Source organism: Raphanus sativus, chromosome 4 (assembly GCF_000801105.2).
Source record: "Raphanus sativus cultivar WK10039 chromosome 4, ASM80110v3, whole genome shotgun sequence".
NCBI classification, from domain to species: domain Eukaryota; kingdom Viridiplantae; phylum Streptophyta; class Magnoliopsida; order Brassicales; family Brassicaceae; genus Raphanus; species Raphanus sativus.
Window position 1 is genome coordinate 42,377,553 of NC_079514.1, and position 20,244 is coordinate 42,397,796.

Consider the following 20,244-nt stretch of genomic DNA (forward strand, 5'->3'; position numbering starts at 1 on the left):
GCAAAATAACTAAATATAAATGGAGGCATGATGATGGTAACTTCAATGATAATTGCATTTACATTATACAACAAGTGTTTTGTTTCTCTTTTCTTTTGTTTTCAATGATGCAGCTTCGTGAGTGTTACTTGAAGAAGAACTTCCAAACGTCTCTGTCAGTAGTTTCCTTAATCAAATGAGCTCCTAAGATCGTTTCCTCATCCACCAAGTTCCTCAGATGTCTCGCTCCGTTACTGAATCCCACATACTGTTTCTTAGCCGCCAAATACACCACGCCGTAAGGCGGCCTCAGGCACTGTTAAAGAACACAAACAACCAATCACTAATATAACAAGGAAACAACCACCGAGAGATCAAGAACTAGAGAGATAATAATGATCACCAACCTTCTTGATGAGAGAATATAGTTTCTTGAGAGAAGTAACCGAGTAAGGAATCTCAGTCATTAGTATAACATCATACCCACACTCTCCACCTCCTTGGTCGCTCTCATTAGCTCTTTCCCAAGCTCTGCTCCCGGAGAGCTTCCTCGACCGCCTCGAGAAGAAGTCTTGCTGTCCCGTAACGCTCCCGTCTTGGCTGCTGCAACATCCATCATTGAAATCTTCCTCTGAGAAACTCAAGCTCATCGCTGCAGCTGCTGGTTCGAAGAAGACGTCTTCGGTTGTACTTATGATGGATAGAACGGCCGGGAGCTCTTCCCATTCTCCTGCGTAGAAACGGACGGATGCAGAGACGAAGGCTTGTCTCGACGGAGTGAGCGGGCTCTCTGGCTGGCGGCTTTGCCTGTCGCGGGCTTGGTCGAGGTTTGCAAGAACGTTTGGGATGGTTGTGCATCTTATTGTTTCTGCGTTGAGGTCTTGAAAGTGGACCGAGGAAGCACCCTAGCAAAAAAAAAAACAGATTAATTTAAGAGAAAATGAGACAGTAAAAGCTATGTCCTAGTGTGGGTTTTACTTACTTTCAAGCAGGCAAATATCCCAGGAACTCCATAGTTGCAACCTAGCTGCTCAAGTGTTAAGTCAACTGCTGAGTTGGACATCTATGATAGCTTCACATAGTTTAAGAGAGGAGGAAGTATACCTCAAGGACCCTTTTGCCTCTGAAGCTAAGCTGTCCATCGCGGATCTCGTTTTTAAGGACATGGACAAGAACAATAGCACTCTCCCAACTTTTCAGAGAACCTTACACAATTGTTTTGTAGCTAGGCACAGTTTAATTATGATACATTAAGAGAGGAAAGCATCAGATGCAAGTGCATGTACCTTCGTATTTAGAAGGAGCAGTTTCTGAACCAGAGAGACCAATGATATCAGAAACACTTACTTTTCCCTGCAAAGAGGTTTTGAAGAGCCAAAGTGGATGATTGATGAGTTCTTTTTCTTTCATTTCTACTGGTTTATAACCTTATAAGTGGTTGTGAACATGGAAGTACCTTAAAAACTGGTAAACCAAGGACATCTAGATTCTCCCCTGAGTACCTGTGATGAGCTGATGTCTACAAAACAAAAAGAGACGACAAAAAGAATTAGATTAATCGGAAAATGCCCTGGAGGAAAACTTCTCTTTGAAGAGAAAGTTATTATAATGGTAGTGACTACAAAGAGCAAACAAACAACAAACCTTAGAAGGTATGATCTCAACAGCTGGTGTTGGAAGCTGAAAATCCTTGTCAGATAGTGCAGACACACCGCCGCAATCCTGAGGTAGCAAACCGGGCAAGCATTGCGCAAACAAAGATGGTGCGCGCATTCTTTTAGCTTTGTGACTTGTCAACAACAATGCTCTCCAATGGAAATAGTCTAAAGTCACCAAATAAAGATCCAATCTTTAGTAAATGAATTGCCACTCTCAAACATCTTTAAATTCTAAAACCTTAAAACTCCCCCCAAAACCCTTCAAATAAAAATCCAATCTTTCATAATTCCAAATGAAACTTTGAATGAAGGAGAGACAGAAGTCAAAACACAAGAGCTTTTACAGATTCGATACAACAAGCCCAATTGCGAGATCTATGAGAAGAATGTGTTCTTCTTATATCCAGTAACTTCAACATAAAGTAAGAAACTTTAATTCAATTTCCATTTCTAAACAACCGATTACTTATCAAGAAACAGACAATGAAGATTATTACTTACAGAGGAAAAGATTTTTAAGACAAAGCGATCAGTGGGAGAAGTTGTGGAGAGACGTAACTCGATTTTTAGACGGAAGTAGAAAGATGAGAGATACTTGCCTAACACGACGGCGAAAATCCAGGGGATGAACAGCAAAAGGAGGGTTGAAATTTCAGAGCGAAGAGATCGCTCACACGTTTTTAAAGTAAACAACTTTTAATTCTTCTCTTTTGAAAAAAAAAAAAAATCTAAAAAGGAAAAAGGGAGTTTGGCCAACAAATCGAAGCTTCTGTTCAGACCGTCTGGTCCGCTTTTGTGTATGTGTCCGAACTCTTTTATATTTCTAGTCCCTTCTTTTCTTTGCTAATTCAGGAACTCACCACTTTCTCCTTTTTGGTCTAGAAAAAAAATAATATAACATAGATAAATAATATTTTTTTGATATGAATATTTATTTAAATGAAGTTTCTTATTCATATAGTTTTTTTATCATTCACAATGTTTTAACAACATAAACTTTAAGTCACTGATAAAAAAATTTAGGTGAAAAAGTTTGCACATCAACAAAATAGCAGAATTGTAAATATATAACAATTGAAGGTTAATCTTCAATTTGATTCTCTGTTAATAATAACTAATAAGGAGATGATATGGGCCATAAAGGCCTCGTTTATATGATTATGAGTCAATGGGCCAACAAACTCTCGGGGTATAAACTGACCTCTTTCCTATGTTATACAATTATCAACACTGAAATGTTTCTGTGATTTAATTTCATATGGTGATATTTGATATCAAATGAATTTTTAATATATTCAAAACAGATTTACGCAAGGTTGAAAAAGTAAATTATCTCAGTTTACCAACTCACTACTTTTATTACATTTCAAGATTATTACCGTAACTCTTTAATGTCTTAGATAATGTCTGATAAGTGAGAAGTAAGCAGTAGTAGTAGTAGTAATCAAGATAATTACCATAACTCTTTTGTTAAATCAAGGTTTACACGTAATAAACTGTTCCATTATCTAGTCCGGGGGTCGTTGTCGAAGATAGATAATTCGACGACAGCGTGGTTACACGCATAACAAGAGCCACTAGTTAATTTAACAGATAACCTTGCCACACCTGTACGTAAGCGCGTGAGTACCACCACAATCCATCGGTAAAAAATGAAATGTGATTCAAGTTAAAATAGAGGTTGAAAAAGCGAGTATCAATGTATTCGAACACCTCGCGAGTAGATAGTCGATTTTATTAGTTTCGGTAATAATAAGACAACCCTTATCTTAGCTTGCCACGGTTGCAAAAATAAAATAAAAAATAGAAAAACTATTATCGTCTTGTAATCGCCGTGTAAAAATCCAGATGATCCCTCTCCTCTGTCTCATTTCTCTTGACGTTTCTGACGTTTTTAATTTCTCACGGCTTCGTTTGTGCCGCCACATTTTACCGTCGGCGACTTCTCAATCCGATTCATCCGGAGCTTATCCTCCTCCTCCCTCGAGTCTCGGAGTTTTTGTTACCCGATCGCAATCTCTGAATTTTGAATTCTTTATTCATCTTCTTGTTCTCTACCAATCGCAGACGAGTTTAAAAAGATGACGTTGACGATCCCGTCGGCACCTGGGAGCTCAGGGTACTTGGATATGTACCCAGAGAGAAGGATGTCGTATTTTGGCAATTCTTACATTCTCGGTTTGACTGTCACTGCCGGCATAGGTGGTCTCCTCTTCGGCTACGACACAGGTCTCTCTCTTTCTCTTATACTCACGAGTTAACAAGTTCTTAGCCGTTAGATTTTGATTCTTCACTGACCCATTTGTGAAAGTTTCGTAATTTGAATTGAAAAAACTTGTCTCATTGAAGCTATTTGAACTTGGTTGTGTCTGATTGAAGAACCGTTACTTGTACAGGTGTAATCTCCGGTGCCCTTTTGTACATTAAGGATGATTTTCAAGTTGTGAAGCAGAGCAGTTTCTTACAGGTACTGTAACTTGTCAGTGTTATTAGTAGTATTTGATTCATGAAAAAATATGATCTAATTTATTTTATTTTGTTCTGTAGGAAACTATTGTGAGTATGGCTTTAGTTGGTGCCATGCTCGGTGCTGCAGCAGGAGGCTGGATCAACGACTACTACGGACGCAAAAAAGCCACCATGTTTGCTGACATCGTCTTTGCAGCTGGAGCTATCGTTATGGCTGCTGCTCCCGATCCGTACGTCTTGATCGCGGGTCGTTTCTTGGTTGGTTTGGGAGTTGGTGTTGCTTCCGTGACTGCACCCGTTTATATAGCCGAAGCCTCTCCCTCTGAAGTGAGAGGTGGTCTTGTCAGCACCAATGTGCTGATGATCACCGGTGGACAGTTTCTTTCATACCTCGTTAACTCTGCTTTCACACAGGTTAGGACCGGACCTGAGGCTAACCGGATGAAACATTCGCCTCAAACCCTCAAAATATTTGAAAAAATCATATATAAATTAACCCCCAAACTTATATAAAAAATTTCAGCCCGCAAATTTATAAAATCCTTCTTAAACCGTCTATAGCCCCCGAAATCTCAGTACCGGCCTAGTTAGTTAGTTAGTTAGTTAGACATGTTAAGAAACTATAGAGAGAAACTGAATCTATTTTTGGCATTTTATTGGTAAGGTTCCAGGGACATGGAGATGGATGCTTGGTGTTTCGGGTGTACCGGCTGTTGTTCAGTTCGTACTGATGCTTTTCATGCCGGAGTCTCCTAGGTGGCTGTTCATGAAGAACCGTAAAGAGGAAGCGATCCACGTGCTGACGAGGATGTATGACATCTCTAGGTTAGAGGACGAGATCGATCATCTTTCCGCGGCTGAAGAGGAAGAGAAGCTGAGGAAACACACCGTTAGCTACTTGGAAGTCTTTAGATCCAAAGAGATGAGACTCGCCTTCTTCGCCGGAGCAGGACTCCAGGCGTTTCAGCAGTTCACTGGGATCAACACCGTCATGTACTATAGCCCTACGATAGTTCAGATGGCTGGCTTTCATTCGAACCAGCTCGCTCTGTTGCTCTCTCTCATCGTTGCTGGGATGAACGCTGCTGGAACAGTGGTGGGGATATACTTCATCGACCACTGTGGACGGAAGAAGCTTGCTCTCTCTAGTCTATGCGGTGTGTTTATCTCTCTCGTGATCCTCTCTGTATCCTTCTTCAAACAGTCTGATGCGGCGGCGTCTGATGGAGGGCTCTACGGCTGGCTAGCCGTGCTTGGTTTAGCTCTGTACATCGCTTTCTTTGCACCGGGGATGGGACCGGTCCCGTGGACGGTGAACTCGGAGATATACCCGCAGCAGTACCGAGGCATATGCGGCGGGATGTCTGCGACGGTTAACTGGATCAGTAACTTGATCGTGGCGCAGACTTTCTTGTCGGTAGCAGAAGCTGCTGGTACTGGAGTGACGTTCTTGATTTTGGCGGGGATAGCGGTTTTGGCAGCTGTGTTTGTGATTGTGTTTGTCCCCGAGACGCAGGGGCTGACGTTTTCTGAAGTTGAGCAGATTTGGAAAGAGAGGGCTTGGGGGAATAACAGTGGTTGGGGGAGTAGCAGCGAGAGCAATGACATGGATGGGTTGCTAGAGCAGGGATCTCAGTCTTAGAGTGTGGCTCATACTCATACATTGTGGTGTCACTGACTAAACCAAGTTTGGTTCCGGTTTAGCTCAGTGATATCACAGATTAAACCAAGATGTGTTAGGAAGTGTTTGTTGATAATAATAATAACGATTATGGTCCACTTTGGATTCCAGTCTTGTCTGCAAATCTCAGTATGATGCATGTGTCTCTGGTCAAAGCATAGACTCGAGACAAGAGTAATGAATAGATGAATGTTGATTGGCAAACATAAGACTTGTCATAGGAACTATATAAGTATTTATCTTTTTTCTGTTAAATAACAGTCTTTTAGGCACAGCATCATTTATTGTATATGGACATGGCAATAACATAAGGGACATCACAGGGCCACCAAGATGTATGATTGGATATTTGTATAATGTATCCTTTTGTGTTGTGTTGTCTTATGTGTCACCATACAATGTAGGTTTGTGTTTTGGTAAAACAACTTTTTGTTGTACTTATCTGAAATATAATTATCCTCTCTTTTAGTTTTAGATATGTTTTATCCAGCCTGCAATGCCCAATGGGTTCCATTATACTTTTGCTGTCAAAGTTTCTATGATATAAATATTAACTTTCTAAAATTTTATTAAATAGTTATAATTATAGTATCAATCTCGTGTTTTATAAAAGTAAACTTTCAAAGGATAAAAAGAACAGTATGCATGTGGTAAATGGACAAATGATAGGGATGGAAGTGAGGGACCAAAGGAGAGAACATGAATGTCGTGAGGACCAGACCGGTGTGAAAATGTGGTGCTGATTAGTTGAGCTGAATAAGAGGAGAAAAAAGGCAAATGGGGACACGTGAGTTGTTGGGTCTCTTCTTTGTCTTTTATTTCTTTAATGGGCCCCTCTTAAGCCTTTTAAGCCCTTTAATTTCTTATCGTAAACTGTCCACGTGGCACATCCCCTGCCTTTTGTCTTCTTCTCTCGTTCACATGTGTAATAATCCCCTACCCTTCCACATGCGTTTGTTCATCGTTTTGTTTCCATCAACCCAATTATTGAATCACAACTTTTATAAATTTAATGATAATTCATTTGTGTTCTTTCTTTTACATTAGTTTGATGGTTTATTGATTCAAACAAGCTTACTTGATGGTTATAGGACTTATATATGATACATGTGTGTGTTTATGAAAATTACAGGTTAGTAATTGTAATGAATTACGTGCACAAGTTTGTATAAGCAAATGTTATCATTAAATAAAGAAATACGAGAGAATTTCAAAACAAATGAATAGACATTAGAATTGCTTAATTCATAATGGTTGATTAGGTCGACTGGTCTAATATATATAGTCAACCATTTGAAAACAAAAGTCTAAGACGAGTTATACCGACCAAAACAATTGTGGTTACCAACCACATTATTGATAATGCATGGTTTGGAAGACAACTGTGTATGTATGATGAGTATGATAATCCCTTAATCTCAAGACCCTTTAATTCACGCTGGTTACTATTGAAATTATAGTTCAAAAAGATAAGTTTACCAATTCAAATCAACATGTTCGCTGCCCCATAACTACCACAATCATTTGGAGCCTTTCGTTCTATATGGACAATAATAGATGAACCTAAACTATGTCTTTCTTTTATATTGACTATATAGATAGCCACATCTCTTGAAGTAGGAAACATAATGGAATGATGCATATACCATGCAATGATGATTCATCCATGACATGGATGTCGTCTTATATAAGCATGACACGTTTGTCTCCATTTGACGCCGACGCACCATATATCAAAGTCATGTTAATTTGTCAATGAAGCCAATTAGCTCATCAAAAGCTGGACCACGATCATTTTCTTTCGTTTTTTTATTTTTCCATTAGAAATTTCGAGAAGCAATCCTGTTTTTGGCTTCTACACTTTTTCTTCTTTTATGATTGTTTATTCTGTTTTTAGCTGTTCACAGCAAGGATTTTTCCGGGAAATCTTTTGAGATTGGTTAACCAATCAATACGTAGTATGATATAGTCAGTCGATGTATGGATTTTATATTCACATCATTCAAACTTAACTATATTCTACGGCTTAAAATAATTAGACAGGTCGCTATATAAATATATTACAAAAGAAAAACAATTTATCGTACTTATATACATCAATTAGCGCGGGTGCAAAAGAATTTGTCTCGATTTGGTAAGCGACCGTAATAGTAATCCCATTGATTTGCTTCATCTCTTAAACATTTGTCGATTATTCTAAAGAAGATAAATCACACTTTTAATTTGCTTGCCAATAACTACAAAATAAGATAAAAACAAAATGTTATGGTGGAATCTAAAGTTACTTGTCGTATTAAAAATTGTTTTTGTCGTAAGGTAATGTAAAACTGATGTGGCGCATCTCGAGGCCAATGACTTCTGGCAGGCCGAAAGTGATTTGTTTATAATGAGATTTGCAATAATTAAATTATCTAATGGCTTAGTCTCCATATAGATCTCTAATAAATTAGTGCATATTTTGATATTTCTATGTGTTTATAGGTGTTGAGTACAAATATATATCAGTAATAATTGAAGCAACCTAACAAGTTTGGAGCAACGACTTCTTGTTGCGGCCGCGAGGAGTTAGATATGAATTTGTGACCAACACATGTAATATAATATGAACCTTGTAACACACAATCATTTTGCAGTTTGATTCTACATGCATGACTATGGACTTTGTTACACTCAATCTTTCTGCATGGACCCATAACGTCCATACACATTTCTTTTTTTCTTGATTAACCTGAACTGTGTCATGAAGACAACTCTAGCTAATACAAAGATCATAATCATTAAATTCAAACTTCATATATATAAATGTTGCATAAACTACAAAATGTACGTAAGTCTTAATTAGTTAGGTCAAGTCTGCTATCAGTCTATCACTATTTTTCTCTTGTTTTATATGGCGACATTATGATATGAACTAATGAAAGTTAGGAGAACCGCTAGCGTCTAGAAACCTAATTAGATGAATTGTTACTTTGAGAATTGTAAAAATCAATTTGTCGGTTTTCAAGTCATCTATCTTATTAAAACAGAAACATTCTGTTAGACCTAACATTTATTTTGTAAGTTTTTAAATTAAATATATATTTATATTTTATAGTTAAACCTACATTAAATCACTAATGTTACTTTCTTTATACTATTATCCATGTTTCCAAACAAATACTTATTTCTTTGTACTACTATCAATGTTTCCAAACAATATATTTTTTATACTACTATCAATGTTTCCAGACAATACAATAATTAATCTTAGTTATTTTATATCTATCATTTTCTCTTTAGAATTTTGTAGAAACATCATAATTTCATAAATTGCAAAATAATGAACTTTAAAATTTGGATTATAAGATTACAAATTATGAAACTATTACAATTTAAATCCAATTAGATTACATATCGGTCATCCATCAGTTCAATCGGCTAGTCTCGAAGTTTAGTGATTTTTTTTAATATGAATATTTTTAAAACCAAAATTGAATTGTCAGATCTCCGGATTAACAGTTATAATCACAATCGGGTTGAATTTAAAAACACTGATTTAAATGCAAAAATATTTTAAATACACACTCTTTAAAAATTACCAAATCACAATCGGGTTGAATTTAAAAACACTGATTTAAATGCAAAAATATTTTAAATACACACTCTTTAAAAATTACCAAAATATTTGTTAAGTTATTAGTGAAATTTTTTATCGTAAAATATTCTGTGCTTCCAAAGCGCGGGTCAAAATCTAGTACCAATTAATTAAGCTTCTAATGATGTGTGGTGGTACGTAGTTTCCACACGTAAATCAAATCTAGCTTCTAAACAATTTGATTGACGAAGAAGTAACTTCGATTCGGGATACGATCGCATATAACATCATATTTCTTTTTTTTTTTTTTAAATATCCAATTCGTAGATGGTTTAATGTCGAAGTTATTATATTAAAACAATGCAAAAAAGTTCTTTAGAAAGAAAAAAATGCAAAAAAAACTTCAAAATTATTAGATAGATGTAACTATATAACTTTAACTTATATTAGAGACATTAAACCATATCAAATACATATATCAATTTTTTCAAAAAAAAAGAAATACATAGATCAATGACATCCAGTGCCGTGCGAACGTTTTCAGAGGCCTAAGGCAATTTTTTTCTTTCTACAACATTTAAGGCAATTTTTTCCTCAATCTCTTCATATAAGATTTATGTATGTTCACAGAAAACTAAAATGGTAAATATAGTAGTGGCTATGCTTATAATTGAAATCCAAAAAGAGAGTCCAAACTAAAATCTAGAAAAAAAAAAGATATATACAATCAAACTCTTTATGTACAGTATGTATGTAAACATATATAACACTAACTAATGCATTTTATATATAAAAACGGGGCCCTAAATATTAACTAAAAATTATGGGGCCTAAGGCCATTGCCTTTCTCGACAAGGGGTAAGCACGGCTCTGATGACATCACATATCTGTAAATTGTCTTAATATATTTTTACTGCTTACTTAACATTTTTCACCCAAAAGAGAAAATTTTACTGCTAAAACGGTGGGAATAATTGGCCAAAAGGTGCTGAGATGACGAATCGCTGATCTAGATTCTAGCCGCACATGGTGGACCCCAATTTTCCGGCCCAACTTCGGCTTACACGTTCATGGTAATAAACGATGATGATCATCACCATGTAATAATAATCACATACATGGATTAGTAACCACATGATGATTATGAAAGAGACAATAAATAATCGTCCCCCGTTGATAGCTTTATAAGTACCTCTTCACCCTCTTTCCATCTTCACTTTCTCTCTTCTCTCTCTCTCTCCAGCAAAATAAAAAAACAGGAGTTTCACAATGTGTGACTCAAATTATCTCTCTCGCTGTTCCTCATACGAGGCAGACGTTGATTCAGACTCCGACATCTCTACCTCCAGCTCATGCTCCTCGTACAATGGCTGTGGTGGTGAGTTGAAAGTGACGAAGAGACTGGAGAAGAAGAAGAGCAATGTGTTGCTTGAAGGTTACGTTATTGATGATGCAGCGGTTAACGATGATTTGAAGAGGACCAAGAGCTTAACAGACGATGATCTCGAGGAGCTTAAAGGCTGTGTAGATCTAGGTTTTGGGTTCAACTACGAGGAGATTCCTGAGCTTTGTAATACTTTACCTGCTCTTGAGCTTTGTTACTCGATGAGTCAGAAGTTTATGGATCAAGATCATTCGCCTGAGAAGAAACAACCGACGATGCTTGAGTCTCAAGTTAGTCCTATTGCTAGCTGGAAGATCTCTAGTCCTGGTAACCCTAGTTTTCAAATGTTTTAACATACCTTTTTTGTTGCATTTTCAAGATTTATTGATTATTATTATTATGAAAAAACAGGGGACAATCCTGATGATGTCAAAGCAAGGTTGAAGTTCTGGGCACAAGCTGTGGCATGTACTGTGAGATTATGCACTTGAGAAAGAACTTCCATCTTGATTTTGAAGCAATTCAAAGCTTTGATGGATCAAAGAAGAATGAACACAAGACCATTGCTGCAGGAGTGATATCTCTTTTATATGCTGTTCTGTTTCAGCTTTTATGAGACTGACCTGCTTGAAACACCCCATTTGTTGTATGAGTTATGTAATGCTCAATGCTTAATGATCAAGAAAAGATTTTGCTAGGGAAATTTGTTGTAATGCATTTATTAATAAAACATTATTCTTTTGATGAACATTTGGTTACAAAGAACACCTTTGTTTACAAGATAATGATTCACACTATACTCTGATAGAATCAAATTCACAAGCATACATGTATAGAAACTAGGCTATGCTCTATGCTTCTGCTCTCCTGTCCTGCACCAAATCGGTCCATATTGTATTCCTTGTTGTCTCCATAAGCATTTATTAAAAAGTGTACAACTTTCACGAGATTATGTTGCTTCTATTGTACAAGTTCTGTTTCAGCCAAGAGCTTGGAGGAGTTACTACAACCTAACTTCCCCAAAGAGTTTGGCAAGAGTTACATTCCAAGTTCTAATTACAGATATATGTATACATTTCACATAACACATTATATAGTCTCTGTAACTTTCAAGCTATGTTTGGTTTCTTGCCTACCTCCAGAGAGGGGAAGTGAGATTATATGATAAAAAGTAGATATATTTTGCATCTTCAACTCCAACTAACATCACATTCAGAACTGAAAATAATAATTTTTACTTCATATAAAATCTAGAGAATAAACAGTGGTATCATCACTAATCCGTCTAATCATGTTACATAGTGAAAAGGTAACCGATTCATTCATAAGTGTCCCAAAGCTTTACTGAGAAGCAGAAGCAACTTTCTCATAATTTTTCTGACTCAGAATCATCTTCAGAGAAACTTGGGGGGTTTAGGAGTGAGTCCTAGCACCTTGAACATGAGTTGGTCCGCGTCAAAATCATTGTTTGATGTTGTTAAAAGCTTCTCTCCAGTTAAGATAGGGTTTTCACCAGCAAAGAAACACAAATGCTTGCTCGGACATTGAGAATCTGACTCACTAGACTTTCCACTGTTTTCAACAAAATCTCTTGAAATGTAGTGATAAGTTACACTTCTTTGCTCTTTGAATCTACCTCAATTCTTCTTCTTCATCTTTTTCATTCTTGTAGCGAGCAACATACTTGTGATACTACTCCTCAAGATCTTTCTCTAGCTTCTCTGTGAACTCACTCGTATGTTCAAGCTGCTACATATAAATGTTATCACAAAGCAACTCTAGGTTCACTTGAACATGCTAGTAATCAACTACAAACGACTGCGTTTAATTCTGCCTTGGGTTAATCTAAGAATACTGCCAAAATGGGTTATAGTGGGCGTCATGTACACACACTCGTGGGCCTTAAACAGTAATCATCTGGAAACGACGGCGTTTACTTTATTTCCCTTCGCTTCTCTAAACTAGCCGGAGCCACCACCGTGAGAGAGAAGAGAAGAGAGGAGAAATATAAATGAGCGGCGGAGGAAACAACAACGTAGTGAACAAAGTGTTCTACGCGACGTCGTATCATCCGATACAAGCCGGAAGTATCGACGGAACCGATGTTGCGCCACATGATAACGGCGTCCGTCGAGCTCTCCTCTGTTACAACGCCGGCCTATGTAAACTCTATATTGCTCTCTCTCTGTTTTTTTTTTTAGTTTCTGAGGTCGCAAAGTTGAGTTCTTTATATGTGTTTTGGGGTTGTTTTTGAAGATGATCCCTCTGGAGATTCAAAGGCAGCTGGAGATCCTTACTGTACTTTGTTCGTGGGTCGAATCTCTCATCTTACGTCGGAGGAGACTCTTCGTGAGGTAGTAAGAGTCTGTGTTGTACACGTGGAGTTAACTTTTGTTGCACGAGTGATCATAAAGGTTTGTTCTTTTAACAGGCTATGAGTAGATACGGTAAAGTTAAGAGCTTGCGCTTGGTCAGACACATTGGTAAGTTTTGTTCTTCTTACGACACACGAGTTTAGGCAGTTTAATTAAGATGTTGTCTTTACATTGTCTTGTTACGTTTTTCATTTTAGTGACGGGTGCTTCACGAGGGTATGCTTTTGTGGAGTATGAGACTGAGAAGGAGATGCGTCGTGCTTACGAGGTACTACTATTACTACGGTGATGCTTACTTGCTTTGTTCTTTCTTATCTCTTGCTTTGGTGGTCAGAAAGTAATGTTCTTTTGTGGTGGGTGGTTTTTACAGGATGCTCATCATTCGTTGATTGATGGACGAGAGATTATTGTTGATTATAATAGGCAGCAGTTGATGCCTGGATGGATACCAAGAAGATTAGGTGAGTGTTATTCTCTTAATATCTCCCCTGTAGGAGTTAGATCTTAGGATTAATCCTTTATTCTTCTTCTCTTTAAAATAGGAGGTGGACTTGGTGGTAGGAAAGAATCTGGACAACTTCGTTTTGGAGGACGAGAAAGACCATTCCGTGCTCCCTTGTATGCTGTTTGCCTTTGCTCTCCTCTTCCTTTTAGCATGTTCCAAATCTTGTATAAGCAGCAGACTATATTTGCAATGTACCTTCAAAACCATGTTTAACTGTGCATTGTATTTGTTATGATATCAGGCGGCCAATCCCTCATGATGATTTGAAAAAGCTTGGGATCCAGCTTCCACCAGAGGGAAGATACATGTCACGTACTCAGGTCTCTACCATTTCTCTTTACCTCTGTTTTGTTCTTGATACGTTATGGGGTATTTTGTTCATGTCTCTTATGCTAGATTTGGCATGAATGACTTGTTGTTCAATGTGTCTAGAGGAAAAAAGATTATGGCTTCTAAGTCTTAACACATCATAAACTTGCTTGTTTGTTGGATGTAGATACCGTCACCCCCTAGGAGAAAACGAAGTGTCTCTCATAGAGAGGAAGCAAATTATGGGGAAAAGAGTTCTGTAGAAAGGGAAGAAGAGTATGAAGAGCAGAGGAGTCCTGACAAGAGAGAACGGTCTTATCACAGTCATAGAAGACGCAGCAAGGACAGAGAGGAGCGTTACAGAGTAGAGTCTCGATCTGACAGAGAAGAGAGAAAAGAGAGATCAAGAGGAAGGGAAGATAGATATGGTGACGACAAGGAAGAAATTTCTGGGAGCAAAAGATCAAACCGTGGAGAAGAAGAAGAACGCTCTCACAAACATCATAAACACAAGCGTTCTCATAAGTAGCTATCTGCCTGTATTTGGAACTCTTATTATTAGGCTAGCTGATCTATCTATACTATTAAAAGAGGAGTACAAATAAAAAATAACCCTAAATTTTACAACTTATTTATAATAAAATACCACTGAAGTAATTAATTTCAGTAATTAATGTTTCTATCTTTTAAATTTTTTGTCTTTTCCTAATTTAATTTAAAACTAACCATAATCTAATAGCACAAACTAAAAAAAGATTACAGCATCAATTATGCCTAAAAACCTGCGACTTTCCATACCTGATTAGGGTCAAAAATACATCATATAATTTAGTTACACTAATAAATTGATTTCTATAAATGAAATCATATATCATTCATTTATGAGATAAAATTATATTAAATCGTAATTAAATATATAATTTGCATACAAACGTTTTTCCCATTGACAAACAAATTATTTATTTATATAAAATTTATGTTTAACATTATAGTTAACTCAGTTATACTCAACTCGATAATAATTTTAATATCAAAACTCACAAATGTTACCTTAAAATAATCATTAGAAACCTATAAATTAAAATGCATAACATAAATACAATAAATACCATATATAACAAATAAAATAGTTTATTCAGTTTTATATAATATTATAAAGTATATGAGAGAGTTTGATCAATTTTTTTTTTTTGAAAAATATTATCACATTTCTGGATTTTCTGAATATCGTTGGTATTAAATACATGATTCTCACCTTACAAAGTTAGTCGAGATATCTCTTATACATTAGGTTTTCATGTTACAAGAGTATTACTCAAACTATCAATAGGTCAATAATATTATCAAATTTTTAATAACGGGTACGGGTCACTATTTTTACAGCACATAAACTATTTGATTGTTGTGTTTATAAAAATTCAGAAATATGATAAATATTTAAAAATATAAACCGATAGATATTTAAATAATTATTCATTTATATAAAAATGAAAATAAGCACCCGTCCGGTCGGACGGATCCAGCTCTAGTTATATATTTTAAGAAACCAACACAAGACTAGTGCCGTGATACTTGCGGTAATTAGGAATCTCATAAGTAGCTAGCTGGCTGTCTCACCACCAAAGCTGAAGCCAAGACAGCCATTGAATGCAAGATCAAGTAAAATTTTACAAACTGATTCCCCTAAAAGAACTTATGCCATGGTAGAAGAAAGCTAAAAGAACGAATCAAGGCAGTGTTTTCAATGCTTGCTTAATAGCTTGTGAGCTTGAACTAAGATGTCTGCTCAAGTTTCTCAACTCTCTTCTGAGGGAAGGTTTTTGAGCTCAATTCTGGCGTATAAGGACTAATCCGTCCTATTTCAATCACTATAAGCCAATGATTAAGGTTATACACTTATAACAATTATCCTCAATGACCGTTTGTTCTCTAATGATATGACTTTAATTGGAGAGTGGCTAATGCCAAACAAACTACATCGTTCTCCAATGTCCTCAATATTTGAAAATTTATAACATACTAGTTAGATGAAATCTACTTAAATTGTAAAAATCACTCAGCTTTTAATCTCCACACAAGTTCTACATACAAAATTATTTTCAAATATTTCTCATGTTGGTATTTATTTCAATATAGCTTTTTAGCATGCTTGATTTGAATTCGGCCAATAGATTAGTAGAGAATTAAAAAAGATGAAATAGTAATAGATTAGATTTCTCTTTTGTCAATTTTTTTTATCTTGGATTTGTTTTGTTTAAGGTTTTAGGTGTGTTTCATCTTTTTCACTTATGATTATGCCAAATGTATCTTTTCACACCTTATGATTATCAAATGCCTTGTTTTTAGATAACACAGTGTCCAAATTACCATAGTTGCTAGTTAGATATTTAAATGTGAACCTTTTAATCTAATTAAGATTTATTAATTTCTTTAGAAATTCACAAATTAAGTAAGTTAACATATGTATTTTTAATCGATCATCACATTCACTAAACATAATTATGTGCTATGTTTTATGCGGCAAAGAAATATCTTAGCTATCTTGATATTTAACATTCTCTCTTTTTAAGAATGGTTAGTTTTGCAAATGGATTTTTTATGAAAGGCAAGAATTGTGCAGCATTGTGAAAAACAAAATTACAGCTCTAATAAAAAAACTGGATCACTTAAATGTCAAACCAACAAATAGATGTCATAGATCATTTACGTTCTTTTATGCACTAAATGAATAGTAAATAAGTTGTAATTGAAATAATTTATCAATGAAATTTGAAGTAAAAAAATGATATGACATATGATTATATTAATCCAATTTAAAGTGAAAAAGATTGATTAAAAAGTAAATTAGTTGAAGCATATATAATTTCAAATAGTTTCTACCAGTATTTGTCAATGGAACTTGTTGTTCATTAGGCTAGTTGCTGTATTTGACCATCATGGATTTTGGAACTTATTGGTTTTGGTCTAATAAGGAAGTTCTTTTTGTTTGTTTGGGTAATGATTGTGCTGAGAATTCTCATGATACATAGTAATTTCACGAGTTTAGTGATCTGAGAGGCAAAGTAGTTTGAGAGTTTATGTTGCATAGTATCTTGGCCTTGAAATCTCGGTCACATTTTGAACTATAATAATTAACAACTCCAGGATCAAGTCTTTAACATAAATATGAATTAAGTACTATTAACAATAAGCCTCAGTAACAATCAGTGTCAATATATATACAGTATTTGAAAATTTATAACATATATATTATTCTTTTAGTGCACATTGTGGATAAGAACAATGTGCACTGAAAGAATAATACAACTCATTTGATATTTGGAAGCTACCTGAGCAGACATTGATTCCAGTTTCACGAACGTGGTCAAGAGTTTCAAGGCGTTCATCATAACTTCAATTAGTGATGACGTTTGGGTAGTAGTCTCTTGAAGTATCAAGATTGTGGTTATAAGCAGTGAGGCCAGCCTTCTTTAGCTCTAACGCTTGTTGCTTCTCGATTATCCCCAATGTGCAGCAAACCTCCCTCTGTTTGTAAAAGTGAGAGCCCATAAATATAATTTATAAAGATGTTACAACCAAGATACCATATTCAACATCATGATCATTCTTGAACAAGATGATAATGATATGAGTAACTTATTTCTTTGATGTAATCAAGAATCTGGTTGAAGTTTGTTTTACTCGCTACTGTATCTCTCCACGCAGCATCCAGGCAAAAAAAATCACATCAGAAGAGCTCATTACATTCTCCAAATGCTTCATTACAACAATCCCAATATCCTAGATTATTAGTTTCATCATCAGACATCTAGGTGATTAATAGTTGTAAAGAGTAATAAGAGCTTGCTACAAAATATACATTTGAGCAAAAGGACCGGACAAGGAAAAAGCTAACCTTCTTTGCAGCAACAATGACAGCATCCTTGGACATGAGTCTTTGGGCTTTAACTCCAGTGTCATATCTAGAGGACTGAGGACAATATGAACAGTCCTCACTGCAACCACCAGTCTTTATGCACACGCGTATGAACCTGAGCCTGAAACCCACCAAAAGAAAACATCATTACCAAAAAGTAAAAGACAGACAATGGCAACCATATGAAGAATGCTGACACAACAAGATTTGTTTAATATTAGCCAGATTCAGTTAAGTGAGACTCAAGCTCAGCAGAAATATAGATACTTTTACGACGATTATACTGTCATTTAACAGAAACCCACCCAACTCTGTAGTTATGAAACAGAGGAGGTGGAAGAACAGAGAGAAAAGAAGGAACTTTACTCAAAGGAAGAGGAGGTCAAGAACAGGGGAATCGTATACGGCTTTGATTTCATTTCTTGAACCTTCCCGGATCGTCCTTTCATCTTCAAGCTGAGGCTGCGGATGCAGAGCAGTAAGAACAGCAAGAAGCAGAGCAGCCAGCTGAAACAGAAGCTCTCAGCTGAGATTCGAAGTACAAATCGAGCTTTAGTGATGGGTGCTTCACGAGGATATCATTTTGTGGAGCTACTTTGATAGAGCTTAAGATTGTATTGTTCATAGTTGAAGAAAGAATCTGATACATTGTCAAAAACAAAAAGAGAGTATAACTTAGCACAGCAAGTTTCCTTCAGTGTAATCATATGATGAAATTAGCCTAATAGAGAGCACTCTACTCATTGTCTTAAAACGACTCCATAACATTTAATTATTTATGTCTACTATAGGAACATGATTGCAAAAGCTTGGGATCCAGCTTCCACCAGAGGGAAGATACATGTCACGTACTCAGGTCTCTACCATTTTCTCTTTATCTCTGTTTTGTCCTTTATACATATCGGGTCATGTTTCTTATGTTGGAAGTGGTATAATTGACGTGTTGTTGTTCAATGTGTCTAGAGGAAAAAAAACTTATGGGTTCAAGTCTTAAAAGAAGAATAAGGGAAGTTTGTTTGAAGGCTTGCCGGCACTTCAGGAGGAGTTGGTTTGAGAGTCCTGAGGTATACACGTAATCACTATCTATCCAGGAGTCTAATAAAAGTAAGTCGGAACCCTAGCTCCTTCGGATAAGCATTCTATTAACGTACCTTATTGGACAAGAAACGTCTGTAAAATCTGAAATTTTAACTCAAAAAAAATATTAGTTTGTATGATGGCTAATTTGGAGGTAGTTTTCCGGTCAGATCAAATGGAACTGGATCAAAAGAAATTTATTTATGGAAAGATCAAATTGCAGAAAACTCTTACGATCAATCAGATGATGAATAGAAGTTATAACCAATTATCAAATCACCTTCAAAGTAGAGCCGGAATAATCAAAATCTGAAGAAACAGAGAAAATGTTCTGTTGCAGCAACTTCAAGTCTTCAAGATATTGTGTAAGGTTCATTCGGGTGCTGATCTAACTGAAATTTTGTATTGATGCATGGGACACTTCAGACTAAAGATTCAACGGTGGGATTGAAAATCAGACGGTCAGTGTATTAGTTATTCATGTCTTTCTGAACCAGTTGGTGCATTGTAAAACAGAGTGGTAGATAACAACTCCAGGATCAAGTATAACAAACATATGAATAACGATTAACCAAAGTCAGATTAACGGACATGCGGACTATTCAATAAAAAGGTTTAGAAAATTTAAAAAAGGATCAGATCTGCTCTGTTCTTATATTTTAGAATGAACTCCTAACACAACCTTTCTTATAGCATGCATCAATGAACGCACTCCTAATAATATAGAGATGGATGTAGCTACTTTAAATTTGGAGGAAGCCATGATAAGACATCAGATCAAAGACAACCTCCAATCGTGATGAGTTGCTTATATAATATAGGCACTGTTCAAAAAGGTTGCTCTGCTGTTTATCATTAAAGCTCAACAAGCACCAGTATCTGACTTAATGCCAATCCAAAAACACGTTCAACCCCAAGGTCCCCAACCAAACAAAAACTCAACAAGATCGTAATATAACTTGTATGATGTATCCAAGAGTATTGAATCATGAAAACATAGTGAAAATAGTTTTCATGGGTCTTCCTCTGGCAATTTCATTTAGGCTCCAAGCGGCAGTCAGGTCGCCATTAAAGTGACGCCTGCTGTTGACTCGTTTAAAAATGGAGCCCTTCTTTCTTTCACATTACCATACCAATAACATATTACACAAAATCTAACAAGCAAAAACTAAAACTAGCCAAGATGATAGAAGTGGGAGATAGAGAAAGGTTTATATATATATCAAGAGAGGGGAAAGATGCAAAAACCCTAGCATTCAAAGAAAATCATAAAATACGGGCTTTACGATTTTTATCCAGCCCAATCAATATAAGCAC

The 20,244-nt window shown here is 36.1% G+C and overlaps 5 protein-coding genes across 8 annotated transcripts; 3 read left to right on the forward strand and 2 right to left on the reverse strand.

Moving 5' to 3' along the window:
* Nucleotides 1–31: 31 nt before the first annotated feature.
* Nucleotides 32–2,397, reverse strand: LOC108855743 (uncharacterized). Of its 3 annotated transcripts, none has more exons than XM_018629633.2 (8): nt 2,237–2,397; nt 1,624–1,802; nt 1,436–1,498; nt 1,266–1,332; nt 1,084–1,184; nt 962–1,006; nt 387–884; nt 32–295 (listed from the first exon to the last, which is right to left on the reverse strand). In XM_018629633.2, exons 2-8 carry the CDS (start codon nt 1,750–1,752, stop codon nt 125–127), a joined length of 1,074 nt encoding a protein of 357 aa, XP_018485135.2. In that variant the 5' UTR covers nt 1,753–1,802; nt 2,237–2,397; the 3' UTR covers nt 32–124. The 3 variants fall into 3 exon arrangements, with proteins under 3 accessions (XP_018485135.2, XP_018485134.2, XP_056864968.1); XM_018629632.2 differs by having other exon boundaries at nt 2,139–2,393; XM_057008988.1 differs by lacking the exon at nt 2,237–2,397 and adding an exon at nt 1,982–2,004.
* Nucleotides 2,398–3,444: 1,047 nt separating this feature from the next.
* On the forward strand, nt 3,445–6,061 carry LOC108855883 (inositol transporter 1). The gene is made up of 4 exons (XM_018629807.2): nt 3,445–3,866; nt 4,034–4,104; nt 4,185–4,520; nt 4,771–6,061. Exons 1-4 carry the CDS (start codon nt 3,719–3,721, stop codon nt 5,746–5,748), a joined length of 1,533 nt encoding a protein of 510 aa, XP_018485309.1. The 5' UTR covers nt 3,445–3,718; the 3' UTR covers nt 5,749–6,061.
* Nucleotides 6,062–10,552: 4,491 nt separating this feature from the next.
* Nucleotides 10,553–11,493, forward strand: LOC108849583 (uncharacterized). The gene is made up of 2 exons (XM_057008991.1): nt 10,553–11,072; nt 11,157–11,493. The coding sequence occupies exons 1-2, from the start codon at nt 10,631–10,633 to the stop codon at nt 11,234–11,236; spliced, it is 522 nt and encodes a 173-aa protein (XP_056864971.1). The 5' UTR covers nt 10,553–10,630; the 3' UTR covers nt 11,237–11,493.
* Nucleotides 11,494–12,339: 846 nt separating this feature from the next.
* Nucleotides 12,340–14,523, forward strand: LOC108832151 (U11/U12 small nuclear ribonucleoprotein 35 kDa protein). Of its 2 annotated transcripts, XM_057008989.1 has the most exons (8): nt 12,340–12,907; nt 13,002–13,099; nt 13,177–13,228; nt 13,318–13,388; nt 13,491–13,581; nt 13,663–13,738; nt 13,867–13,945; nt 14,122–14,523. In XM_057008989.1, the coding sequence occupies exons 1-8, from the start codon at nt 12,757–12,759 to the stop codon at nt 14,461–14,463; spliced, it is 960 nt and encodes a 319-aa protein (XP_056864969.1). In that variant the 5' UTR covers nt 12,340–12,756; the 3' UTR covers nt 14,464–14,523. The 2 variants fall into 2 exon arrangements, with proteins under 2 accessions (XP_056864969.1, XP_056864970.1); XM_057008990.1 differs by lacking the exon at nt 13,867–13,945 and having other exon boundaries at nt 12,341–12,907; nt 14,122–14,330.
* A 2,804-nt stretch (nt 14,524–17,327) lies between these two features.
* Nucleotides 17,328–18,750, reverse strand: LOC108851056 (biotin synthase, mitochondrial-like). The gene is made up of 4 exons (XM_057008316.1): nt 18,715–18,750; nt 18,393–18,490; nt 17,830–17,971; nt 17,328–17,459 (listed from the first exon to the last, which is right to left on the reverse strand). Exons 1-4 carry the CDS (start codon nt 18,748–18,750, stop codon nt 17,328–17,330), a joined length of 408 nt encoding a protein of 135 aa, XP_056864296.1.
* Nucleotides 18,751–20,244: the final 1,494 nt, after the last annotated feature.